We start from the raw sequence: 23,725 nt of genomic DNA on the forward strand, positions 1-23,725 counted from the left end.
TTAACCCAGGTTTACTTCATGAAATACAAAATTATAATAATTTTAAGGTATCATCTCTGGTATCACTCTGCTGACCTCCTCAAAGTACTGTCATTTCACTTATTTATGTAGTTGTTACATATTTAATACAATACTGAATAATTGCATTACATTTTGATTAAGATATAGTCAAAGGGCAACATAATTAGTTGTATTTTGTGCAATGCAATTGTCTTCAAATAGCAACTGAATAATTGCACTTTGTTGAATAAATGCAGTAAAGGTGAGGAACATCATTTATACCTGACATCTGGCTCAAGTGGCATAATGCTGGATCAAAGGTATAAACCAATTTTTAATGAAAAATGCAACCTTCAGGAGCACTATTTTATTTTATATCATGTAATCTGAACTTCATTATGCATATTTATTGCTTGAAGGATGAAAATTTCAGCTCTATTTAAAGAATACAATGAGTATTTCAATTAGAGCAAAATTCAACCATATTGTTAGAAAAGAAACATATTTCTCCACCTATCTATTAAGCATACATAATCTTTCTTTATGAAAATAACAAAAGTTCCTGAAATATTCATATATACAAAAATGACAGAAGACCTATGTACAATAATTTTTAATACTCATGTCTATAATAAATGGTCTTTAATTATTGTTATAAGTGGGAACTAAGAATGTGCTTGAGGTGTGGAAGTAATTTTGATGGATAAATATTGAGTATTTGACAGCTCATGCTACTACTATGTTACACTGGGGTTCTAATAAGTGTTTGGAAAAGGACATTTTTATTATCTTTCTGAAAACATATTTTAAATCACCTGTTACTTTTCTTGGCCACAAAATATAATAAGAAATAACAACAGAATTGGGAAAGAATATTTGCAAGTGGAAGACAAATGCTAGTACAGGCAATTTGGAGAAACTGATGTATGTTGCAAGGAATGTAACATGTTCCAAAGGAAGGAGGAACTCTTTTCTTTACATGTGTAAATAGGAGCATATGTACAGTGAGGAAGTATACAGTTTACTCAACGTATTCACACATGCAAACATGCATGTTTATGTGTATTCATGTGTGTTATACCCCATGAAATAACAGTCAGCTAGAGATAGTTAAGCACCAGATGGAGGGGACAAGGAAAATTGAGTTGACGCTTAGCTGCTTTATTCTTACTGAGTAAAGTAGGCGAAATCTTCCTAATATAAAAACAATATTCCAGATAGCTAGTATTGTTCTAAGAATTTAAAGTTTGCCATAAGAATTTAAACTGAAATCTGTAACTAGATTTAAGGTCAATACATATCTTGTTTATTTTTTATTTAAAAAAAAAAAAAAAAAAAGGTTTCATTTCTGGCCCATCTTTAAATTATGTGCAATTATATGTACTGTTACATCAGAAAGGCACAAAAGCTAAACAACAGAACATGGGAGTTTTGGAACAAATAATCATAGAATCATAGAATCATAGAATATCCTGAGTTGGAAGGGATAATGTTAGTATTGAAATCAATTTGAACATATATATATTGCTTATTAATAGTTAAATAGATTTGCCTATCAATATCAAGACACACTATATGAATTCCCTATGCTATAAGGGAACAAGACATCTAAGATGTAAAGAAAAAAATATGTATAATTGTTTCATCAAGCTAAATCCTCATCCTGTGTTCCACTGAAGATAATTCATATACACTGGATACAGCCAAATTTAGGGAAAGCTTCTGTCTTTTTGTAACCGAATTACTTGACTTTAAGTGTCAGAATGCTAAAACAGCTTTTCATTAGAAGAATTAACAATAATACTTGGCATATTTCACTGGAAAGAAGAGGACTGAGGATGAGGAAAAATATAAGAAGTTCCTTTGCAAGAGTTTCATGGGTTTACTTAGGGCTGAATCAAATCTGTTTCTTTATCGATGACACTACAGTTCACAATATTTTATTTATTTCATTGGAAAAATGTGTGATTTTTCCCATTATTTCATAATGTTGCTCAAAAATAAAGAAGTAAGAGAAACTCCATGAAAATTGTCTAGCTGGTCTAGCAAGGGATTATTTTTTTTTTTTTTTTTTTTTCAAATCACAGGCTTCAGCTTGAGTCTACATGTCTCCAGTCAATCCCTAAGTTATTTACTTACTAGGTTATTGGCTGTTCTGATGTAATGTCTCATTCTTTTGCAATCTGACACTCTTTTCTGAGATAAAGAATGCTTTTATTTTCACTCAAAATGGATATACAGGGGAAAAAATGTTTATTTCTTGCTTTTCTTGCATTAAACTCTTTCAGAATAACCTATTTTATTAGATTTGTAACCCACTCTATTTGTAACTCACCTAAAACTGCCATAACAGGAAAGGTACAAATTTGAAAAGTGTACCTGTATAGAACCATACGTACATTTCTGGGATTTCATGCTGTGTTGTTTCTTTTTGACATGCCAAGTACACAATATACAATATAAAATGTACTTGAAATCTTTGCAAATGTGTCTGAATGGCAAGAAAATAAATACTTTGAGCAGTAAGATATACTCTTAGAGTCCTTGTTTTACAATGTATGATTTAGTTTGACCAGACCCCAAAATGACTAGAGCTGGCATTGTACTGATTATTCCCTTTAGAATACTGAGCAGGCATTTTGATGATATCATACAGAGTTGAGGATGGTGAATTCTTTCAAAATAAAAACTGAGGTTTAGGTAAGATAACTGAATAACATATATCTTTGTAATAAATGCACCAAATTTATTTTTATTATTTTTTTTTCCTGAAAAGGTGATATAGCTGTAAATGGCAAACCGAAGTTAGGTGGCATTCTTGAATTAATTTAACATGAGAGTAATACAAGGTAATTCTAGATTTTAGTCTGCTATTATTTATAAGAATAAATAAATACTTCAGGGAAAACTGTGAAACTATGCTGATTTATTATTATATTCTCCATATTTTTAAACCAGATCAGCATTACTAAATTGTGCCTTTGATATAGGTACTACATACACAGCAATCAGAGGCAGAGAGACTGATGTTCTTTATGTATAAATTCAAGTAAAGTCTTTTTTCCAGTTTTCCAGGGCAAGATGGAAGCAGTATTAATGTAAATGAGAGATGTGAGCTTTCCTTTCATCATATTTTCTCCCATTCTCTTGACGAGGGGAAGCTGAGAGAGTGGCATGGTGGAGCTTAGTTATCCATTGAAAAGCACCACACTATCCTGATACAGACTAATTATATTTTGAATTTTATTTCAGATTAGTTTATTCCAGGATATTATTAACTATGTTTCTAGAGGCTACTACAAAGGAAAAAATAAATTATTTTATTATTTTATTTTATTTTATTTTATTTTATTTTATTTTATTTTATTTTATTTTATTTTATTTTATTTTATTTTATTTTATTTTAATGTTCCTCCAAATATATGAAAACAACAAATTTATATAAAATTAGCGTATACTGAGCTGTGCATTCCTTATTAGTGAATAAGGATAAAATAAATAGAAAAGAAAAAATAAGGATAATAAAGAGAAAATAAGGATAAAACAAATAGAAAAGTAGCTAAAAGGAAGGCGATATTCTTTTTCCATCCTGGACTGCTTTTGCTGTTTACAAACCCAGAAGCAATAAACAATTTATAATTCATAGAATCACAGAATCATTTTGGTTTGAAAAGACCTCCATGATCATCAAGTCCAACTGTTAACCTATCACTGCCAAGTCAATCACTAAACCATGTCCTTAAGCACCACATCGACATGTCTTTTGAATACCTTCAGGGATGGCGACTCAACTCTGGGCACCCTGTTCCAATGTCTCACAAACTTTTCAGTGAAGAAACTTGTCCTAATATTCAACCCAAATCACCCCTGGCACAATTTGATGCCATTTCTTCTAGGCCTATCATTTGTTGCTTGGGAAACAAGTCCAAACCTCACCCCAACTGGAATTAATTGTTGAGTTAAATTCATAAACCTAAAAGAAAATAGCAAAAATACAATAATACTAATGATAACTATGCAAAGTATAATGAAAAATAATGAAAAAACTATCTGAAAATTATGATGTTAAACTTACAATAATTTTGTAAGCACTCTTCCAAAGGAAAAACGTGAGCACAGTTCTGGTCTAAAAAACTTCAGTAGACTTATCACCTTTTTTTTTTGCCTTGGAATACAATATCCTTTGGAATCCACTCCTTGGGCAAAAACTAGTTTGCTGCTCAGACTCAGAAGTAACACATCAGAAGACTTTTTCTGAAAGCTAATGTCTGATTTAAGAACTTCCAACAGTTCTTCTGAAGGAGAACATGCTTACATGGATGTCTTCCAGACATCAATCTTTCTAGACAATTGTTTGATATTGTCTAGTTCCTGATGGAACTAACTCACCAAAGATTTTTTTCTAGAAAATTAGTATTTCAGATGGAAAAAACAAACAAACAAACAAACAATGTTTTTAAATTTTAAAACATTTGAAGCAAAATGGTGTGTAACAGAAGTTTATGTGCATCAGAACTGCTTCTGAAGGGGAAGTGTAAAGATTTAAAGTTGTATGTATTTCCATATGTGCATCTGTTATCCTAAAGCTTCCAATGCAAATGTAACTCTAAAAATATTTTTGGATATGTAGTAATATTTTCACTCCATAAAATCTGTCATTTTTGCCAGTAAAATAACTATGAAGATATTTCTAAAAATGGTACAAATCTCTTCTCCTCAGAAGAGTACTTAGAAATTAAGCTAAGATATAGCTTAAATAAGCTGTATCTTAAGACAATATTAATAGTAAGAAATGAATTTGAATTAAAATATCCTGCCAAGAATACAATATAATTACACACAATTTTGCTGCACATTGCACATAATTGAATGATTCAAAATATCCAAGAGCTGCTAGCAGTGGTGTAGTATAACAATAATTTCATTTGCTCTTTGCTAGCTACCTACTACATGAGCAAAACGTAACCCCAAATGAAACAGTCTAAATATTAAGCACTTCTAGCACTTCTGTCCTTTTATTTATTTATTTTTTCAACATCAGAGGGGAAGAGAAAAGGGGGAAAAAAAGGAGACAGAAAATTTGGAGATTTATAAAACAGTACAGGAAAAGGCTACTCCTTTCAGAAGACAAACACTAGCTCATCCTACCACATTGCTGAGTCAATTAGACAATTTGTTAGCAATAGGACTCATACTTAACTGCAGGCATCTACAGTGCAAACATCAGTATTGGGTGTAGGTTTATTCATAACCAGTGAAAATATGAGTAGAGTGTAATGTATTTCACCAGAAGGCAGGTCAAGCATAGATCAAGCATAGATCAAGCATACTAGATCAAGCATAGTCTAGAAATACCTATTTCTCTTTCTTGAATATAAAGTAAGACTGGGCATTTTTGAATGTGTATCTACACTATGGACATCTAAAATGGAATTAACTTGCATAAATATATTAATGTAGTACCATCTGAGATGCAATGAAGAAGCCAAAAGAAACACAAAACTGGCAGATACCAGAACTCTTTTGGGCAGGCTGGTGGAGAGGTTTATCCTGGAGTATTTTATGTCGGTGGTTGCCAGTAATTTCAACCCTCCAGACAGCAGATGAATTCTGCTTTCAGAATGATTATTTATGTTATTTCTTTCATATAGTTCTTTAAAAGGACATTTTGTTTTGATTTGTTGTTGTTGTTGTTGTTGTTGTTCTAACTCCAATATTAATTATAAATTTAATTAATTTAATTTTCCATGGAGGCTAATCCTGCAATCAGTTATTTATAAAAATCCTTTAGTTATATGTGCTTTGGAGCTACAATCTTTGAAAAAAAAATGTGTAGCCCTTTCTCATTTGAGACCAAATATTATTAGAAAGTCTTACAAGGGAAGAATAGCACATTAAAACAACCGCATGAAAAGACTATACTTTAATTTTTTAATTGTATAGTTTTCTGTTTGCAAAAAAACTATAACCACTATTGTGCCTGTGCACATTCACAACAGTGTTTCAGGGACTAATTAACCAGAGGAATACAGCTTCAACATTTAATGTAGTCCCAACACAAAGAAGAATTCTACAAAACAGAAATCATCTTGTAAATAAGGCCTTCAATCGAAGAAAATAATAGTAATGAATTACACAACTTAATTCAGCTATCAATAGAGCACCCACAAAGGGAAATAAAGGAGGGCAAACAAATCATTAAACAGACACTTTGGTTTAAACTTAAGTCAGTGCATTTAATGTGTTCCCCATCACATAAATTATTATAGAACTTAAATACTATAAAATAGATTTTTATTTTTTTCTCTAAGCAAATATTTCAGATTGGATATTGTCATATTTTCTCACTTTAAACACCTTAACCTTTGCAAATACTATTTAATTATACATCTAAAAAAGCTGTAGTGTGTTTAAGTAAAAGTAAGTTATTTCCACTTGCTTTTATTGAGCCACTAGAAAATAAGATATATTTTTTGATCTGGACCCTGGAGGAAATGACTAGTAACTAATTTTAGGCTGGTATGGGAATCAAATTTGTACCTAGAAGACAGTAAGAGAGGTTAGATTTGGAAATTCCAGCTGTCTTTCTAGTGACAGAACATCTAACACTGATCCATAAAGAAAACAACTTCTGCAAGCATTATCTTACAAAAACAAACAAACAAAAAAGGTATGATCAAAATATACTAGCAACAGCAAGAACTCCACCCCAGTCAAACACGTGCAATATACTTACTTTCATCACTTTCTGCTGTTACTCTAGAATAACAACATCAACCAACCAAACAAAACTATAGATTGATGCCCATCCTTTGCTCATCAATCAAAATGAATTCTCTGTTTACCTTCTTCACTGGAAAAAGTGAAACCAAACAAGGAGATGAAAATACATGTTGTTTGTATCTGTTTGTCCTTAAATGCCCTCAGTGTGGTTAATTGCTTTTGCGCTGAGGATGTCTGACTACTTCTCATTTAGTAAATGATGTACATCTATATCAGATGGTATGAGGTAATGAAATTATGCCATCTGATTGATAGCTTTACCTCCATAATTTTCCATGGAATCATAGGTCTCTCAATAATATAACCATGTTATTGTATCTTTGATTATGGAAGAATAATTTCAGTAGGAAATCTATCACTTATTATAAAAATGAGGTTTAGTTTTATTTAACATTAATACTACCAAAATGTAATCAACTAAAATTAGGCGTCTAATAAAAAATGATCACTTTCACTACCTTCACAGATAGTGCTTTTGCACAGATAAGCTATTTGGAGAGGAATTCATCTTGCTTATTTCATTTCTCTTAGGATACAAAATTAATCAGTACATTAGAATTCATATCTTCAGTGAAACTAGTATCTCTTCATTAACTTTAGAGAGAGTCTAAAATAAAAGGTCTACCAGCTATGGCACTTAACCTTTTGTTGACGAGTTAGATGACATTGATATGCACAAAGCCTTTCTCTCCCATTAAATCATCCCTCCATGTCTTCTTCACTGCAATTGTGAAAAAGATGAGGGTGATTGTATGTAAAATGATGTGTTAATTATTTCATATTGCATCTAGCTGAATATGACTCCTATCCAGGTAGCATTTGATACATTAGCATAACAAAGAAATGACAGATTTTAGAGAAAGTTAAGTAAAGATAAAATTGCTTGTTACTTATAAGGTACAGAAACACGTCTATATTCTTGAAATATACATCCCAAGTTGGACACAGCTAACCTAAGATAACAATTGTTTTCTTAAGATCAGAATAGGTCAGCTGTAAACTCAAAGGAGAAAACAGTTTTGAAATATCTCTAAAGATTACTATACAACAAAGAAAAAAAATATATGCCAGAGATCAAAAGGCTAAGAATGTGAAGTTTACAAAATCCAAGACATTATATTTGGAGCCAATGATTACAACACAAGAAAGGGAAACAGGGATGCCCAGGTAGCCTAAAAATATAATTAGAGAAGACCATTAGAAATTATGGTGATAGGCACTGGCAGCAAATATATATATATGTATATATATATATATATATATATGTATGTATATATATACATATAAAGCAACGATACAAAGAATTCCTGAACATCCTTCCCTCATAAAACTGAGTTCAATGTCAGAGTTGAAAAATAAAAATAATTGTTCTGTAAGAGTAGTGCAATCATAAGAAGGGGCTGAGGGCTTCTGATTAACTTGTCCCTCCTGTTCTCTCATTCAGTAGTTTGTTAAAATCAGCATCCTTGTAAGCAGCACAAAATCTGCCCTTTATCATCCCTCTGAGAGTAAGCAGTCTGATCCAAAACAAAACAGAGAAGTCAGTGACTGATGCCAGCCTAACCTACAGCACATGCTAAACATTCTCAAGGGAACAAACACAGGAGTGATATTAGTGACTTATGTCTCAGTGGATGTGGCTCCCCTTCAAGCTTCCCCTTCAGTTCACAATGTGAATGGTACCGTGAGCCTTTACAGAAGTCACTTCATAGAAAATAAATATACCTATCAAACTATCGGTAGCTTAATTTTCCCATAAGATATCAGCAAAAGGTGTATACAGAAAAAAAGGTGTTTACAATATAAAGATCACTCACAAAAGAAACCAAGGGAATTCAAGTGTGGAGGAAAGATACAAGTCTTTGTACCAGAAATTCATCAAACAAAATAGACTAAACATACCAACTGTTCGTAGTGCATGAATTAGAAACTTCCTAAATAATTATCTGGGCCATAGACATTGATGTCTTTTTAAAAGTTCTAGCTATGTTTGCATTCAGAGTGTATAGTAGAAATAACTTGGACCACTTTTAGGAACCTATAGAACTAAACAGAACTAAAATTCAGATTCAGCTTTTAACTCTACCTAAACATTTAAACAAAGGCAGTGTTGATTCTTCAAACTCAAGTTATGGCTAGACCTTAAAATTGCTGTTGGCCAAAAGACAAACAGTTATTCCTGTTCCAGTTATTGCAATAGGTGTGATCTCTCATCTATCCCCTATAGGGAGATCATATTTTCACAATGTAAAACAGGTGCTACCAGGACCACACAACCATTCGCTCACTCTCCCCAAGTGGGATGGAGGAGAGAATTAAAAATAATAATAATAAAAAAATAAATGGAAAATAATAACAATAATGATAGAAGAATACAAAACAAGTGATGGACAATGCAATTGCTCACCACCCACTGAACAATGCCCAGCCAGCCCCCAAGCAGTGGCAGACCCCATCCCTGGCCAACTCCTCCAAGTTTCATTGTTCAGTATATTGTCATATAGTACAGAATGTCCCTTTGGCCAGCCTGGGTCAACTGTCCTGGCTGTGTCCCCTCCCAGCTCCTTGTGTACCCCCAGCATTTTTGCTGGCAGGGCAGTGTGAGAAGCTGAAACGTCCTTGACTTAGTGTACGCACAGCTCTGCAACAGCTAAATCATCAGTGTGTTATCATCATTACTCTCATCTTAAACACAAGTAAGTACCATAAACCAAAGTACCATACCAGCTACTAGAAAGAACATTAACTCTACCCTAGCTGAAACCAGGACAACAGGGCTCATATACTCACAAAATTAAAAAAAAAAAAAAAAAAAAAAAAAGGTTAGTTAGATAACATCTACAATAACTACAATAACTAAGGATATGCATCTGTCTTCCTCTCATAATGAAAATAGAGAAAACCAGACATAGTAAAATTGAAGGATTGGAGGACAAGTCATTAATCTGTTTGTGATTACATTATCTTTTTTTTCCCCTCCCCAAATCTGATTATTTATTTCACAATTTCTCTCCAATGCTTAAACCACAGCACATCCATATACCTTCTGACTCCAACTCCGCCTTCATCAATTGATTCCATTCCTTCACTGCCAAATCTGCTAAACTCCTGTCTCAGAAATATTGGGATATTTTCTATGCTTGTATGCCAATAAAACAATCTCCTTTCTCTCCAAATGTGTTTCTAGTATACATATATAAAACTGCTTTATGTATATAACTGATATTTTTAACTGGATCAAAATCATAGAATCATAGAATGGCTTGGGTTGGAAGGGACCTTAAAGATCATCTAGTTCCAACCCCACTGCCATGGGCAGAGATGCCACCCAATAGATGAGGTTGATCAGGGCCTCATCCAACATAGCCTTGAACAACTCCAGGGATGGGGCATCCACAAGTTCTTTGGGAAACCTGTTCCAGTGGTATACCATACTGTGAGTAAAGTATTTCCTCCTAATAACAAATCTTGATCTCCCCTCTTTTAGTTTAAAACCATCCCCCCTTGTCCTATCACTGTAAAAAGTTCTCTATCTTCTTTATAAGCCCCTTGAAGGAGAAAGGACAAAATGAAGTCTTCCAGGAGCCTTCTTGTGCTGGGTGTTTCAGGCCTGGAAGCAGTACTCCAAGTGGGACCTCACAAAGGCAGAATAGAGGTCCCCTTTCCTCAGCCTGCTGGGCACTCCTCTGTTGATGCAGCCCAGTCTGTAGTTGGCCTTTTGGGCTGCAAGTACACACATACTGGCTCATACCAAAACCCCCAGGTCCTTCTCTGTGGAGCTACTCTCATTGAGCTTTTCTCCCAGTCTGTACCCATGTCTGGGATTTCCCCAACCCAGGTGCAGCAACTTGCACTTGGACTTGTCGAACCTCATTAGGTTTATGTGGGCACACTTCTCAAGCTTGTCCATATCACTTTGGATGGCATCCCTTCCTTCTGTTGCATCAGCTGCACCACTCAGCTTGGTGTCACCTGCAGATTTACTGAGGATTCACTCAATTCCATTAAGTCATTGATAAAGACATTAAACAGCAAATGTTTTTGAATGATATGGAAGAATAGCAGCAATGAAACTAGAAGGCAATTCAATAGCTTATGATCAGGAGTGAAACATTTTACATCTCCTAGTTCCATATATAATAAATTATCTTATTTTGATAAATACAGCAGCAGATTTTCTTTATCCACAAATAACATGGAAGAAAAACGGGATTATGGTTAAAATATATAGTTAAGAGTGAGCTTAAATATTATCATATTTTCTGATCATTTAACTGCAATATATCTTGACAACAGGCTTAGGAAAAGCCAAGTTTGAGATATTTGATTTTAAAAAGAGCATTCGTGTTGTTTGTTCGAACAGGTCTGACTAAAACAGACATCATGAAATGAGTGTTTGATTTCATGGTAAACTACCCAGCCTGTCTGAGATTTATACTGTCAACATGAATAAATATGCATGGCAACTAGTTTTAAGCTTGATGACAAGCTTAGGAAATGTTCCATTGACAATAGCTAATGAGATAACACAGCTGTGGTAAATTAAATGTAAACATTCAGCTTTTTTGCTAAGTTTATTTCGCATATTTTGGCTTTGACTAAAAAGCACACAAATAGAAATGCAAAGATGAAGTTTTTACAGGAGGGAAACAGCAACATCGTGACATAAGGAAGGAGAAGGGAAAGAATGGAATATAAAATATTTGACAGCCAGAGAAAGACCAAGCAAATATACATATATATATATATCTGTATATAAGAGAAACAAAAAACGAACAACCAACTCCTAACTCTCAGAAGCAAATCATTATTGATTTCAAAATTATTTTGATATGCAATAGATAAAAGGTGAACACTGGCAAACTGTTGAAACATTCAGGATACATTTACCTATTTATTCAGATAGTAAGAATACTTTTACACACTAAGTACACTGAATATAAAATATAAAATATGATTGTGACAAATGAACAGCAACATAGGATATGATCATGTCAATTTCTTTATATAAATTCTTGTCAAGTAAAATTAAGAGAAGGACCTATTTTTCTAGTCCATCAAATTTAACAGTGATATTGTTTGATTAATTTCTCCTTAAAAATTTTGGAAAACAGCTTGATCTGTTTTTAAAGAATCTCTTTTGCTTATTTTTCTGCTTCCTTGTGGTGAATTTTATGTGGTGTGAATATGTCTGAGATCTGTCAGAAAGGCTGTCATTCTAGCACTGACGCTTTCCACAGCATTTCTATCACTGGATTACAAAAAAATCAACAAGTATAATTTGTAAGATTTGAAGTCTGGTTAACTTTAGCCCTAGTTCTGATCTCACTGAAGTTTTAGCCTGTTATTAAATCTAGACTGAGCATCTCATAAAATTCTCATCCTTTTGAAGAACAAAATCAAGAATCAAAACTGACACTATCTCATCCCACATGTTATTTAAGCTAAACAGTATGAACTAGGTTTTATTGCAGACTAGCAAGTATGATTTTTTCCATTACTAGTAAAAGCCTTCAGGATTTGTACTGACCTGACAAGAAGCATCTCAGAATTATTTGGTTTTCTCTTGGCCAAAGTTGGTTTTAGCATGCTTAAGCTGTGATAACAATTCATAGCTGTGAATTTGTGTCACTAGCGGCAAGAGTTGATACTTCGATTTACAGAACCAAAGAAGCATAGGAACTAAGGCTGTGTCACCAGACAGCACAATACAGAAAATCTTGCAGTGCTCCTAACAAAATGAAACTTTTTCCATGATTCTATTCTCTAAGTTCAGGGAAAAAAAAAAAAAAAAAAAAAAAAGCCTTTGCATGAGCTCAATCCACCTAGTGTTTTCTTTGCTAAGATGAGGTCCTGTAGGTATTTACTGAATGAAATGTTAAAGACACTGTCTTCATATCATTAGATTCTTCTACATATAGTTTTCACATATAAAGCTTTAAAGTCTGATCTATGCTTCTCTCTTCAGAGATTGCAAACTGCTATTTCCCTTTAACAAAGGCTGTTAGTCCATGAATAAAACAAAACTTTGTTCCTAGTCACATGAAGAACAAGGCCTAACAAGACCTGAGAAAAAGACAGCACTGGAGCAAGATGCAAGTAACTGTAAAATTCAGTCTGTAACCTGATTTCTGTGCATACAGGTCATACCCGAGATAGACTAAATGAAATGTGATACTACAGAAAATTATAAGCAATATGTGCAGCTATTTCTTGGTAAGAAAAATAACTCTCATCAGGCCCCATAGATTTGTACTTGTTTAGATTCATCAGGTGGTCTTGAACCTGCTCTTTGCTTACACTGGGTGGGACTTCACTCCCCCAGCCTCTGTCTACAGGTTCAGGGAAATGAAAGACTTGGTAAGCCTGACTGGTAGTGAAGACTGAGTCAAATAAGTTGTTGAGTACTTCAGCCTTCTCCATGTCTGTTGTTAACAATTCAAAATGACTGATGAAACTACCTGATGAGTTTGTACAACATCCCATGAGATACCCAAGTATCATTTCCCTAACTAGATGTGAGAGATGTAATGAGGTTGAATCCAAACTGAGAGAACCTTATTCTAATTTCTGTGCAGTATATTTCCTATGGACTCAAGAGATTAACAATATGAGAATTACAGTTCAAGCCAAAGCAACAAATTTTAAATTCTGTTCTGTATTTAATGTACCACAGAGAGGCACATTTTTCTTGAATGTTCTTTCAGGCAAATCTCTGTAACCCCACCTTTAGCATTTTAGATCAATTTTTTGAGAGTGATAATGAAAGGAGGTCTCCATTTGACATTACATTCCCTACATGAGCTATATATTTTTGGATAGACTGACAACTACATATATTCAAAATTAAGGAAAGACTGCAATACTTATCAAGACTTAATGACAAAACTCATAAACATTTAAGTAAAACATACATACATGTAGATAGGCAGATACACATAGACTGATATAAAAATTTGAGAAAAATATTTTAAAAATATTCTGTTTGATGCTCTTGTCATATTTTATGTACCTTTTCTTATAATCATTTGACCACATTGTGGCATGCAGTGCATTGTTCCTTATATGTTGTCAAGACAGTTTATCTCATTTTAATATTTGACAATTTTAAAAAGCAATAATAATTAAATATGTAGAATAGATTTTCACACCAAACAAAATAATCCATTGTGCTGTATTTTGCCATACATACATACATATGACCTCCAGTTTAAATTAATCATATTGGACAGCTCATAGCAAATAGGTCTGCTGCTAGCAATGCTACACTTCTGTATACATTCACATAGAGTTTTAAAGCCAAGATACTCTTTCTAACCAGACAGTAAAAGGCATAGTGACATAGTGATTTTTTCTAAAAAAAAAAAATAGAAAAAAAAAAGACACGAAGTTTTGTTTTGTTTAAAAGCATGTAATGAGAATATATTTACTTTAAAGACCTTCAGAGAGGAGACATCCCTTCTTTGTTTTCTCTAGCAAGGGACATGAGTGGAACAAGAGCTTCTACATGTATGTTAGCAATAAAAGGAAAATTAAGGAAACTACGGGCTCTCCACTAATGTAGCAGGACACATGATGACAAAGGACATGGAAAAGACTGATATACTGGATGCCTTTTGCACTTGTTTCACTGAATTCAGGAATTACAGAACCCTGAGATCAGAGGGAAAGTGTGGAGAAAGGAAGACTCAGTAGACGAAGATCAGTTTAGTGAAAATTTAAACTAATTGGAAATACAAAGGTGGTGAGGGAACTGACTAGGGAAGGTGCCCCACTTGTTTGTTAACTTGCCCCATTGTTTGTTAACAGGGAAGGTCTCATGGGTGATGGTTGGAGGCTGTCTTGGGCATGATGGTAATGAGATGACATTCTCAATCCTTGCAGAAGCAAGAAGGGTGGTTACCAGAACTGCTACTTTAGATTTTCAGAGGGCAGATTTTGGCCTGTTTAGGGAACTGGTTGAGAGAGTCCCTTGGGAGGCAGTTCTGAAGGGAGAAGGAGTGAAGGGAGGCTGGACATTCTTCAATAAAGAAATCTTAAAGGCATAAAAGCAGGCTGTCCCTAGGTGCCAAAAAAAAAAAAAAAAAAAAAGAGCAAAAAAAGACCAGCCTGGCTGTACAGAGAGCTTCTTCTGGAACTCAGGAAGAAAAAAGATTTTATGACCTTTGGAAGAAGGAGCCAGCAACTCGAGGACTGCATGTTGTGAGGTTATGCGGGTACAAAATTAGAAGAGCCCAAGCCCAGATAGAATTTAACTTGGCTATGGCAGTAAAAGACAATTTAAAAAGTTTTTATAAATGCATAAAAAACAAAAGAAGGGCTAATGAGAACCTCCATCCTTTACTGAATGGTGAGGGGGGGAGTGGAGGGGGAAAGACAGCAGATGAGCAAAAGGGGAGTAACTCAATTTGTTCTTTGTGTCAGTCTTTATTAGTAAGACTAATCCTTCTCAGGGTACTGATCCTTCTGAGCTGGAAGACAGAGACAGGAAGCAGAATAAAGCCATTATAATCCAAAGGAAATGGTTAGCAACCTACTACACTCCTTGAACACATACAGATCGACAGGGCCAGGTGGGATTCATCCAAGGGTCTAGTTTGCCTGAAGAAGGCTCAGTGGGATCTTAATGCATATAAATATCTGAAAGGAGGATGGATCAAAGATGGAGCCAAACTCATTTTCAGTGGTGTCCAGTGACAGGATAAGAAGAAAGTAAACAAACTGAAATGCAAACACGGGAAGTTCTGTCTGAACTGAGGAAATCTCTTTTTCATTATGAAAGTGAAATAAGCACTGGAATAGGTTGCCCAAGGAAGCTGTGGAGTTTCACTTCTTGGAGATATTCAAAGCACATCTGGACATTGTCCTAGACAACCAGCTCTTACACGTCTCTGCTTGAGCAGGGGGTTTGTAAAAGATGACATCCAAAGGTCCCTTCTAACCTCATTCTGTGACTCTGTGAACCATGCTGACTTCACCACTTGAGGGCAGTGAAACACTGGAACAGGTTGCCCAGAGGCCAGAAGTGTTCAAGGCCAGGCCGGATAGGCTTTTAGGCAACCTGATCTGGTGAGAATTGTCCCTGCCCATGGCAGGAGGCTTGGACTTAGATGATCTTTAAGGGTCCCTTCCAATTCAAACCATTCAGTGACTCTAGGATTCCATAACAATTGGAGACAAAATGTGCTCACTTCTTACTTTCCTGCACTCAACTTTAAATCCAAAATTTCTTAAAACAAAAAGTGGAAATGTGTAAGGAAAACAATACTGATGAATAATGCTTTTGAGTGCGCCAGTGAAAAGTACTTTTGATCGCAACAAAGTTTTGGAGTTTTGCAGATAACATGGCATCATCATGTTATGAATTGGTGAGGAAGATGAAGGATGGCATTATTAAGACATAAATGTTTCTGTCCAAAAGCGTAATTCGTAAACCTCTTCAAGTCATTAATATCTTAACTCTGGAGCCACTTGAGATTTGCCAGATGGTACATACTAATTGTGAGTTTAAAGTCATTCTCACATAATTTTTTTTTATGTAGGCATGCTCTTGCTGGATTTAAGAAAGTAACGTATTTTAAGTAAAAATATGTCCTAAAGGGTCTTCATTTAATTCTATATAATAGCTCAATGATAGTTTTAAAACCAAACATTTAGATCACGTGTTCAAATTGTAGGAACTGCACTTAACTTCCTCAAAGAACATGATATTAAATTCTATACACCACCAAATTTGACAGAATTTGCTCTCAGAAATTCTAGATATGCATAAATTTAATCTTATTCCCGAAGGGTTTTGATTAATAAAAATAAACAAATATAAAAACATGAAGCTTCTTTTGGATAGAGAAATGGAGCTTTATTATTTTGAACTTTGGAAACATTTCTGAAACTGCAAATACAATGTCACCTGGAGGACAGACAACTATTGCTCTCTGCATCATCTTTCAGGACCTCTTGACAGATTTTTAAAGACCTATAAATTGGATAAACTGGATTAAATAGAACAAGTATAAAACAAACAAACAATCCCCTCAATATCACCAAACTCCCACCAAAAACATCTACCCTTTCCATTATGAATATTCCAGTCACTTGATTAAATATTCATTTTTCTTCTTCCAAAGTAGAACACAAAGGTGGCTGGAGACAGACTCTTCCACACAGGACAGAATAGACAGAGAAATCTAGCAATGTAGTCAAATGGCTTTTGAAACGTGATCATGTTTTCGCTGCTTCATGATTAATAAATTCAGTGTGGATGAGGAGGCCTTCAAAGCCTCTGTGATCAGTTCCTGGGGTGTGATGCAGATGGCAACACAGAAAAGAAATGAAGAGGTAGAACATACTACTGATAGCAGCAAACACAGACATTGATAAAACATTCCTAAACTATACAGTTAATTTCTTTTGTTTTACTTCTAAACAAGTCCATTACTCTCAGTTAAGATGAAGTGATTCACCTAGAAATACAGTCATTGCTGCCAGGTGCCTATTTGTTGGAATTAAGGACAACTGGTATCATAAATTAGCTTTATTGCTTTTATTTGACTCATCTGGCATTATCAGAAATCCTAGTGCTTTGGTATAAACTGTAGGTATAAAGTGTGTGAGATTTCAATAAACAGTTCAGACAGTGGAATAAGTTATACAACTTTATAATAGTCCTTCAAGAAGTAAAAGTGAATTCATGAATTTCACTGATTTCTCATGCAGTCTGATGCCAAATACAATGCAAGCACTTTTACACACAGTGCAGCTCTACTAACTGTAACACAATATTTGTGGACCCATGATATTGTTTCATACCATAGGTAATTTCTTCTGGGAATTCATTTCGAGAACGATATAAAAACATGATGGCAACTACTCGGCATACAAAAAGTAAAACACTCTTAGGAAAAACAACATGTTTTAACATCTGTCCATACCCATCTAATATCAGCCATTTCATAGAAATTTCTGCAATGTACCACATACAGCAGCTGAACTGTGGAAACAAAACATATTAGTAACAAATGTCATGGCCTAATTATGATTTTGTGGCATTTATTTTTAAAGTAAAGCCATAATGTTAAACTTACCTTATTAGTATTGATAGCTGTGATGACCCACACACATTGAGCATTGCTGTCATACTGGAATGGAAAATTGGGTGATGTGAAAGTGCCACCAGGACCCTGAAGATTGGATCCACAAGTCTTAACTGCAAAAAGAAAGTTCACATTTTAATTCAAATATGAAATGCATGTAGCAGTATCATAAAACAAGCTCTAATTTAAGTTAATCAAGGTATAAAGGATTAAAATACCATTGAGCAAAAATAGAACCACCTAATACGAGACAATGGAATGACTCATGTTTAGTTATTCTAACAAAATAAAATATACTTTCGCTTGTGTCCAAGCTTTTCTTTCAAAAAACTAATGTACTTGGAGTGAAAAGAGAAACTGTACTAAGATAAATTGCTCTATTTACTTTAAATAACAGTTTAGATTGAACAGTTAAAAATAATTTAATAAGTTTATGCTATTACCTTCTTGAAAGACAAGAAGTTATGAAGTAGAACACCAAGATCACTCTTATCGCTGTATATTTTTGTTTGTTTATTTATTGGTGTATGACTATGTCTATATTTTTCCTAGCAACTTTAAAGGAAACGTATAAAACTCTTACACAAAATAGTGCTATCTGTTTTTAAGGATTGTAAATAACATTTAGTTACAAATTAAAGTCTGTATGGTTATTTACAGTAGTATATCATAAAAACAAAACAAAACAAGAAACCCACAACCCAACTGATACCATTATTTACTTTAGGTTGCATCTAACATCACAAATACCTCGAAGGACAGAAACAGGGACATTTCTGCTGAAGAATTTTAGGCACTAACTTCAGCCTGCTGAAGCCAATGAAAGGCCTTTATTGTTGGCTCCTTAATACTTAGATCTTTGTTGAATGCACAGTTGTTTTTTCCTGGATCCAGACTAATTTATCCTTTTTCCCCATTAGTCACCAGAAATAATTCAAAATGGAAGCACACAGCTAACCACTCCTTAAATAAAAAAATAAAATAATAATAAAAAAAAAAAAAACTAAAAAAACTCCTTAGGCATTTTGGCTCATTTCTGGTTCTAGCTTTTACTGCATTTCTGCTAGTATACAGTTCTTACACTTATGCAGCTATATGAAAACTTCTGCCGCTGTATGAAAATCTCCTGATAAATATGACCCTGTTAAAAGAGCTCATTCATAGAATGATTATGTGGAATCTCCAGTGGGAATTATTTATGCACCATTTTTTTCACCATACAAATTCACAAGCAATACCTAGGACATTAAAAACTTCCTAAATTCTTAGGAAAACAATGCTGGTGATCGATTACTGTGACATTTTTTCTTCATATACTATACAATTTTAAATACGTCAGAGAGGAAGAAAAAATTAAGGTTACTAGAAAAGACAATCAAATGTGACAAGCACATTGTTTCTTCAGTACTGCCACACAATTTGCACCACCTTTACCTATCAGAGAATCATCAAATTATGTATGTTAGAAAAGACCTTCAAGACCTTGTGAGCAGTTGCTCACAAGATAATTTGCCTGTCTGTGAACTGCCATTATGGTTCTGTGACGGTTCTTGCAGCACTGCAAGGCTAAAGCAAAGTAGGTGAAAAAATAAACTGTTCTCACTGAATTTTGGAAGTACTGACTGAGAAGATTTATGCATTTCTTCACATGAGTAAGTCTATTTAACATGAGCAAAGCTTACAGAGAAGCTGAAAGTTGCAAAAGTAACTACTGTTGAAGTAGATAATTCTACTAACCATCTGCTAACCAAATAAAGAATATGTCAGATGAATAGTTTGAGTCAACTTTAGTTCAGCTATCTGTATTTTCAACTGGTAAACATGCAAAACAGATTAACAATTTCCAAATTCTGTCATTTTATTTACCCATGCCAAATAGGTATCATATATATTTGGGAATATTCTCAAAAATGAGAATATAGGACTGATAAATGGAAGCAACATGACCTGAGAAATATATTAAGTTACTCTTTTAAAATTAGATTATACATTATATGCAGTTTGGCAGCTGAATTATGTAAAGCACACATACACATTTCCTCTATCAAGTTTAATAAGCAGAGACTGAAATCACAAGGTTTTAGAAACATGGGGGGAAAAAAAAAGTTAATTAAAAGGAAAACAAACTGTAAGAAACAGTAAGAAACTGATTTCCTGAAGACTGTTTTGTAAAATGCAAATAAATAAATATACTAGGAGCTAGTGCTGCTAATTCTGCAGACATGTCTAAATATGGGAACATAAAACTGATATTCTTATATTTGTGAGAAAACATTGCTAATGACAGATTTTTTACTTTCTTTTTCAGTGCATGCATCAATAATTTCCAACACAATTATGTTGTTTTTATTTTCTTCCAGAAGAAAGTGTCACAATTTATTTTCAAGTTGAAATGCTGAAGTTAAAAATCAAACAATATGTAGAAAAAGAAAAAAAAAGAAAATCACATACATCACCTTAAGAATTATTGTGTTACCCACTTTCCTGGTATTTGTCATCACTTAATAGAGAAAATTACTAATTTTGATGAATTTTTACACCATGTTCCCTAGCAACCCCCTTTGTTAGAAATAATATTGTTGGGATACTTGAAGTAAAATATGTCAGATTTTACTTCTTTATTTAAAATGGTAACAACGTCTATAACACTTATTTTTAACTCTCATGTAGATAGTTGTCCATTAGGGACTGTATGGAGTTAGGCACAGAGGAATTTAGGTTATCCTAATTTTACTTGCCTTTTTTTCAAATGAAATGGGTGACAGTTAAAAGATGGGACACAGGACACTATATGTTTTGCAAGAAAACTGATTATCTGTATAACAGATATTATGAACATGATTTTTTTGAGAGAGAAAATGAGGGAACAACCTAAGTGCTGTTCTTCTGTCCTAATAAATCATAACACAAGTTAGCAATACATGACAAGCAAAAAGATTCTGCATTCATTTAGAATGTAAAAAAAATCTTAAAATCAGGAAATAAAAATTTGCATAGAAATAATGCTAAAAACTATAGATTGTAGCGGTGGTGGTGTTTTATGTAAACACAGGTAGGAACTACAACTTTGATAGCAATGTAGCTGTTTGGTATTACATTTTAGACAAGCAGCTGCAAAAAGGCTTTTTCAAAAAGAAAGACTTTCAGCTCTTTGAACATTCTATAACATTTCTGCATGCGTTGAGAGTGTTATATTACATATTAAAAAATGTATAGCAGTAAGTTAACAACACAACGCCTTTTCCTTAATTTGTTGAATCTGTCACATTTTAGAGGTTTGAGAACCCTACTTTACAACCTTAATATAGGCTAGTCACTTGTATGGGTGGTTGGGTACCTGTTTCCAAAATACAATGCAGAACGGGAGTTTCACAGGCATTCAGATTCATCATGAGTAGTTTTTTTTGACATAAGAAGAGTCCTTAATATAGACATATATGATGCCTATTTTTGAAGGATTTTAAAAGTCTGTCAAAATTCATTATTTACTACTTCAAGATCACAGTACAAGCTAGCCTCAAAACACTAGTCAAAATCTGAGCTGTTGCATTTTCCAGTAATTGAAATATACTAGTGTGAATATCAAGAAATGAGTCACTATTACTACTGAGAAACCAATTAGTTCTTTCCTAGTTTACTCCTGTGTCTTCTGAGGTTTCTGTACTGGCTTTGGTTCACTATTAACCAGCTAGAAATCTCTTTATTTTTTGGAACTGTGACAGGAACTGTTAAAGGCATGAATTAGATTACCATTCCTATAGAGATAATACATGCATTTGAAGATTAGTTATGACTGTGCTTCTGAATATTTAATACAGAATTTGGAAATACATAAGCATAGAGACATGGATGTCTAACATCTTTAAAAACAAACATTTTTAAATTTATACTAGCAGCTTATGGTCACAGATGTATATTGAACTCACTGCCTTTAAACATAACATAAGCAGTTACTTCACTGACTCAGTGACAGCAGTAGCAGCTCAGTAAAATACAAATATGAGACTGATCAAATTTGACCTTTAATATTTTTCATAAAAAAGGGATTTTTACTGCACCCATCTACAAGCAAATTATTACACATTGGTATGTATGATCTGCCATTTAGAATTAATAAGGCTTTTACTAAATCACTATATGTTTGTGAAAACTGCCGTTTTCTTACAGTACCACATCTGATTGCAGACAAACTGTAAACACACACAAAAAAATCATTAATTAATTTTACATGTTACAGATAAAAAAGACTCATAAGACTACACTGTCTTCTGAGCGTTGAAGCAGCTCTTGGTGAGAGACAGAAATATGTGACAGCTTTCGCCATTTCAAAATACCAGTCTGCTCTTCAGAAGTTATTATGAGTTTTACTCATATGCACAGATACGCACAGGAATTTTGTATTTGAGATTATTATGAAGTAAGAAAACAACATGATCAGTATGGCAATTAATTTAGCTAAATAAATATGATACATACAAAGATGTAGTTATGAAACCTGAACAAAAATTTGTAGGATATCCGGCTTGCTGTCACAGCTAGTGAGCATCAGAAAATTAATATGATCAAAGATATGAAGGGAAAATATTTCTGGTGGAATAAGATTTTTTTTCTCTGACCTATAAATTTTCAATAGATGAAAATTAATGCTTATCTATTTTCAATTTCTTTAAAATAAATAGATGACCATTGCAGTTAATGGAGTTATGTGTATATATATCCATAGGAGATAAAAAACCCAATATTTCTGTTAAAAAGGAAGTATTTTTTAAATTACAAAGCCATTGGTGTCACTTAAGAGATTTCCTAAATGTCTAACTTCCTGAGGTTTTTACTCATCTATCTCCTTATCTGTTTCCAAAGTTGTTTTAAAAAATTGAAACTCACTCTAACAATGCATATGTGTGCTTTCTAACTGCCAGAGATGTGAAACCTACGTAGTTAATTTAAGACCACACTGAGAAATCATGAATGATAATTATACATATGGAAGTACGTGCATAGATCTATAAACTCTAAGGGAAAATAAAATTTAGAGAAAACAATGAACAACAATTGAAAATAAAAATCAACAAGGATAAATTAATATTAAAGAAAATAAATCTCCTTTTTTGGAGTTTTTACTGAACCTAGTAAAACAGTTAATCAGAGATTATATTTGTTGTACAAGTCATGTAGAAACTTTCATTTAAAAAATCTAACATCACCACTAAAACACATAAGCAGCAATACATCATCCTGAGAGCAAAAACAAACAAGGGACACCTTCAGTACAGGAAAACTGATTAAAGATACGCAGTCTATTGAAAAAAATGTAACTGATGATTTGCCTGAGTGCAATAAAGAGCTCAGAACAATGTGTAAAAGAGGAAATTTCAGCTTATTAGACTTCCATGGAAAATTTGCCAGATTATAAGATAACGTTAACCAGATAGACAGACTTTATTTGGATTTTCAAAGAGCTATTAGCAAGGCCAATCACTGAGAACCACCTAAATGGGAAAAAGTGAAAAGCAGTTAACCAACTAGAAAAAAGATAAAATAATGAACTTACAGATATTTCCATCACAGTTCTTATAAAGAATATAAACACGTGTGTACATATGTATGTATAGATGTAGAGAATGAATTTATATATTAAATGCAGAAAAGAACAAGCATCTTAGCATACCACATAATACACTAAGGTCTTACCAGCTAGTAGCTAGACCAAACTTTGTCCATGTTTTAAGATTCAAGGAAAAAAAAAAAAGTCATTCTAAATTAAAAAAAAAAAAAATCACTAGTCACTAACCTTTAGAAAATTTAGTCTTTGGAAGCTTCCATAAAAATCCTTAATTAATAGTACATAT

The 23,725-nt window shown here is 33.5% G+C and overlaps 1 protein-coding gene across 1 annotated transcript in view; it reads right to left on the reverse strand.

Moving 5' to 3' along the window:
- CSMD3 (CUB and Sushi multiple domains 3) overlaps positions 1–23,725 on the reverse strand; it is a 668,812-nt gene that overhangs the window by 362,329 nt on the left and 282,758 nt on the right. Inside the window, 1 exon segment of the mRNA XM_068672527.1 lies at positions 17,868–17,989. Coding sequence (XP_068528628.1) covers positions 17,868–17,989 — 122 coding nt within the window.

Source organism: Anas acuta, chromosome 2 (genome assembly GCF_963932015.1).
Source record: "Anas acuta chromosome 2, bAnaAcu1.1, whole genome shotgun sequence".
NCBI classification, from domain to species: Eukaryota; Metazoa; Chordata; class Aves; order Anseriformes; family Anatidae; genus Anas; species Anas acuta.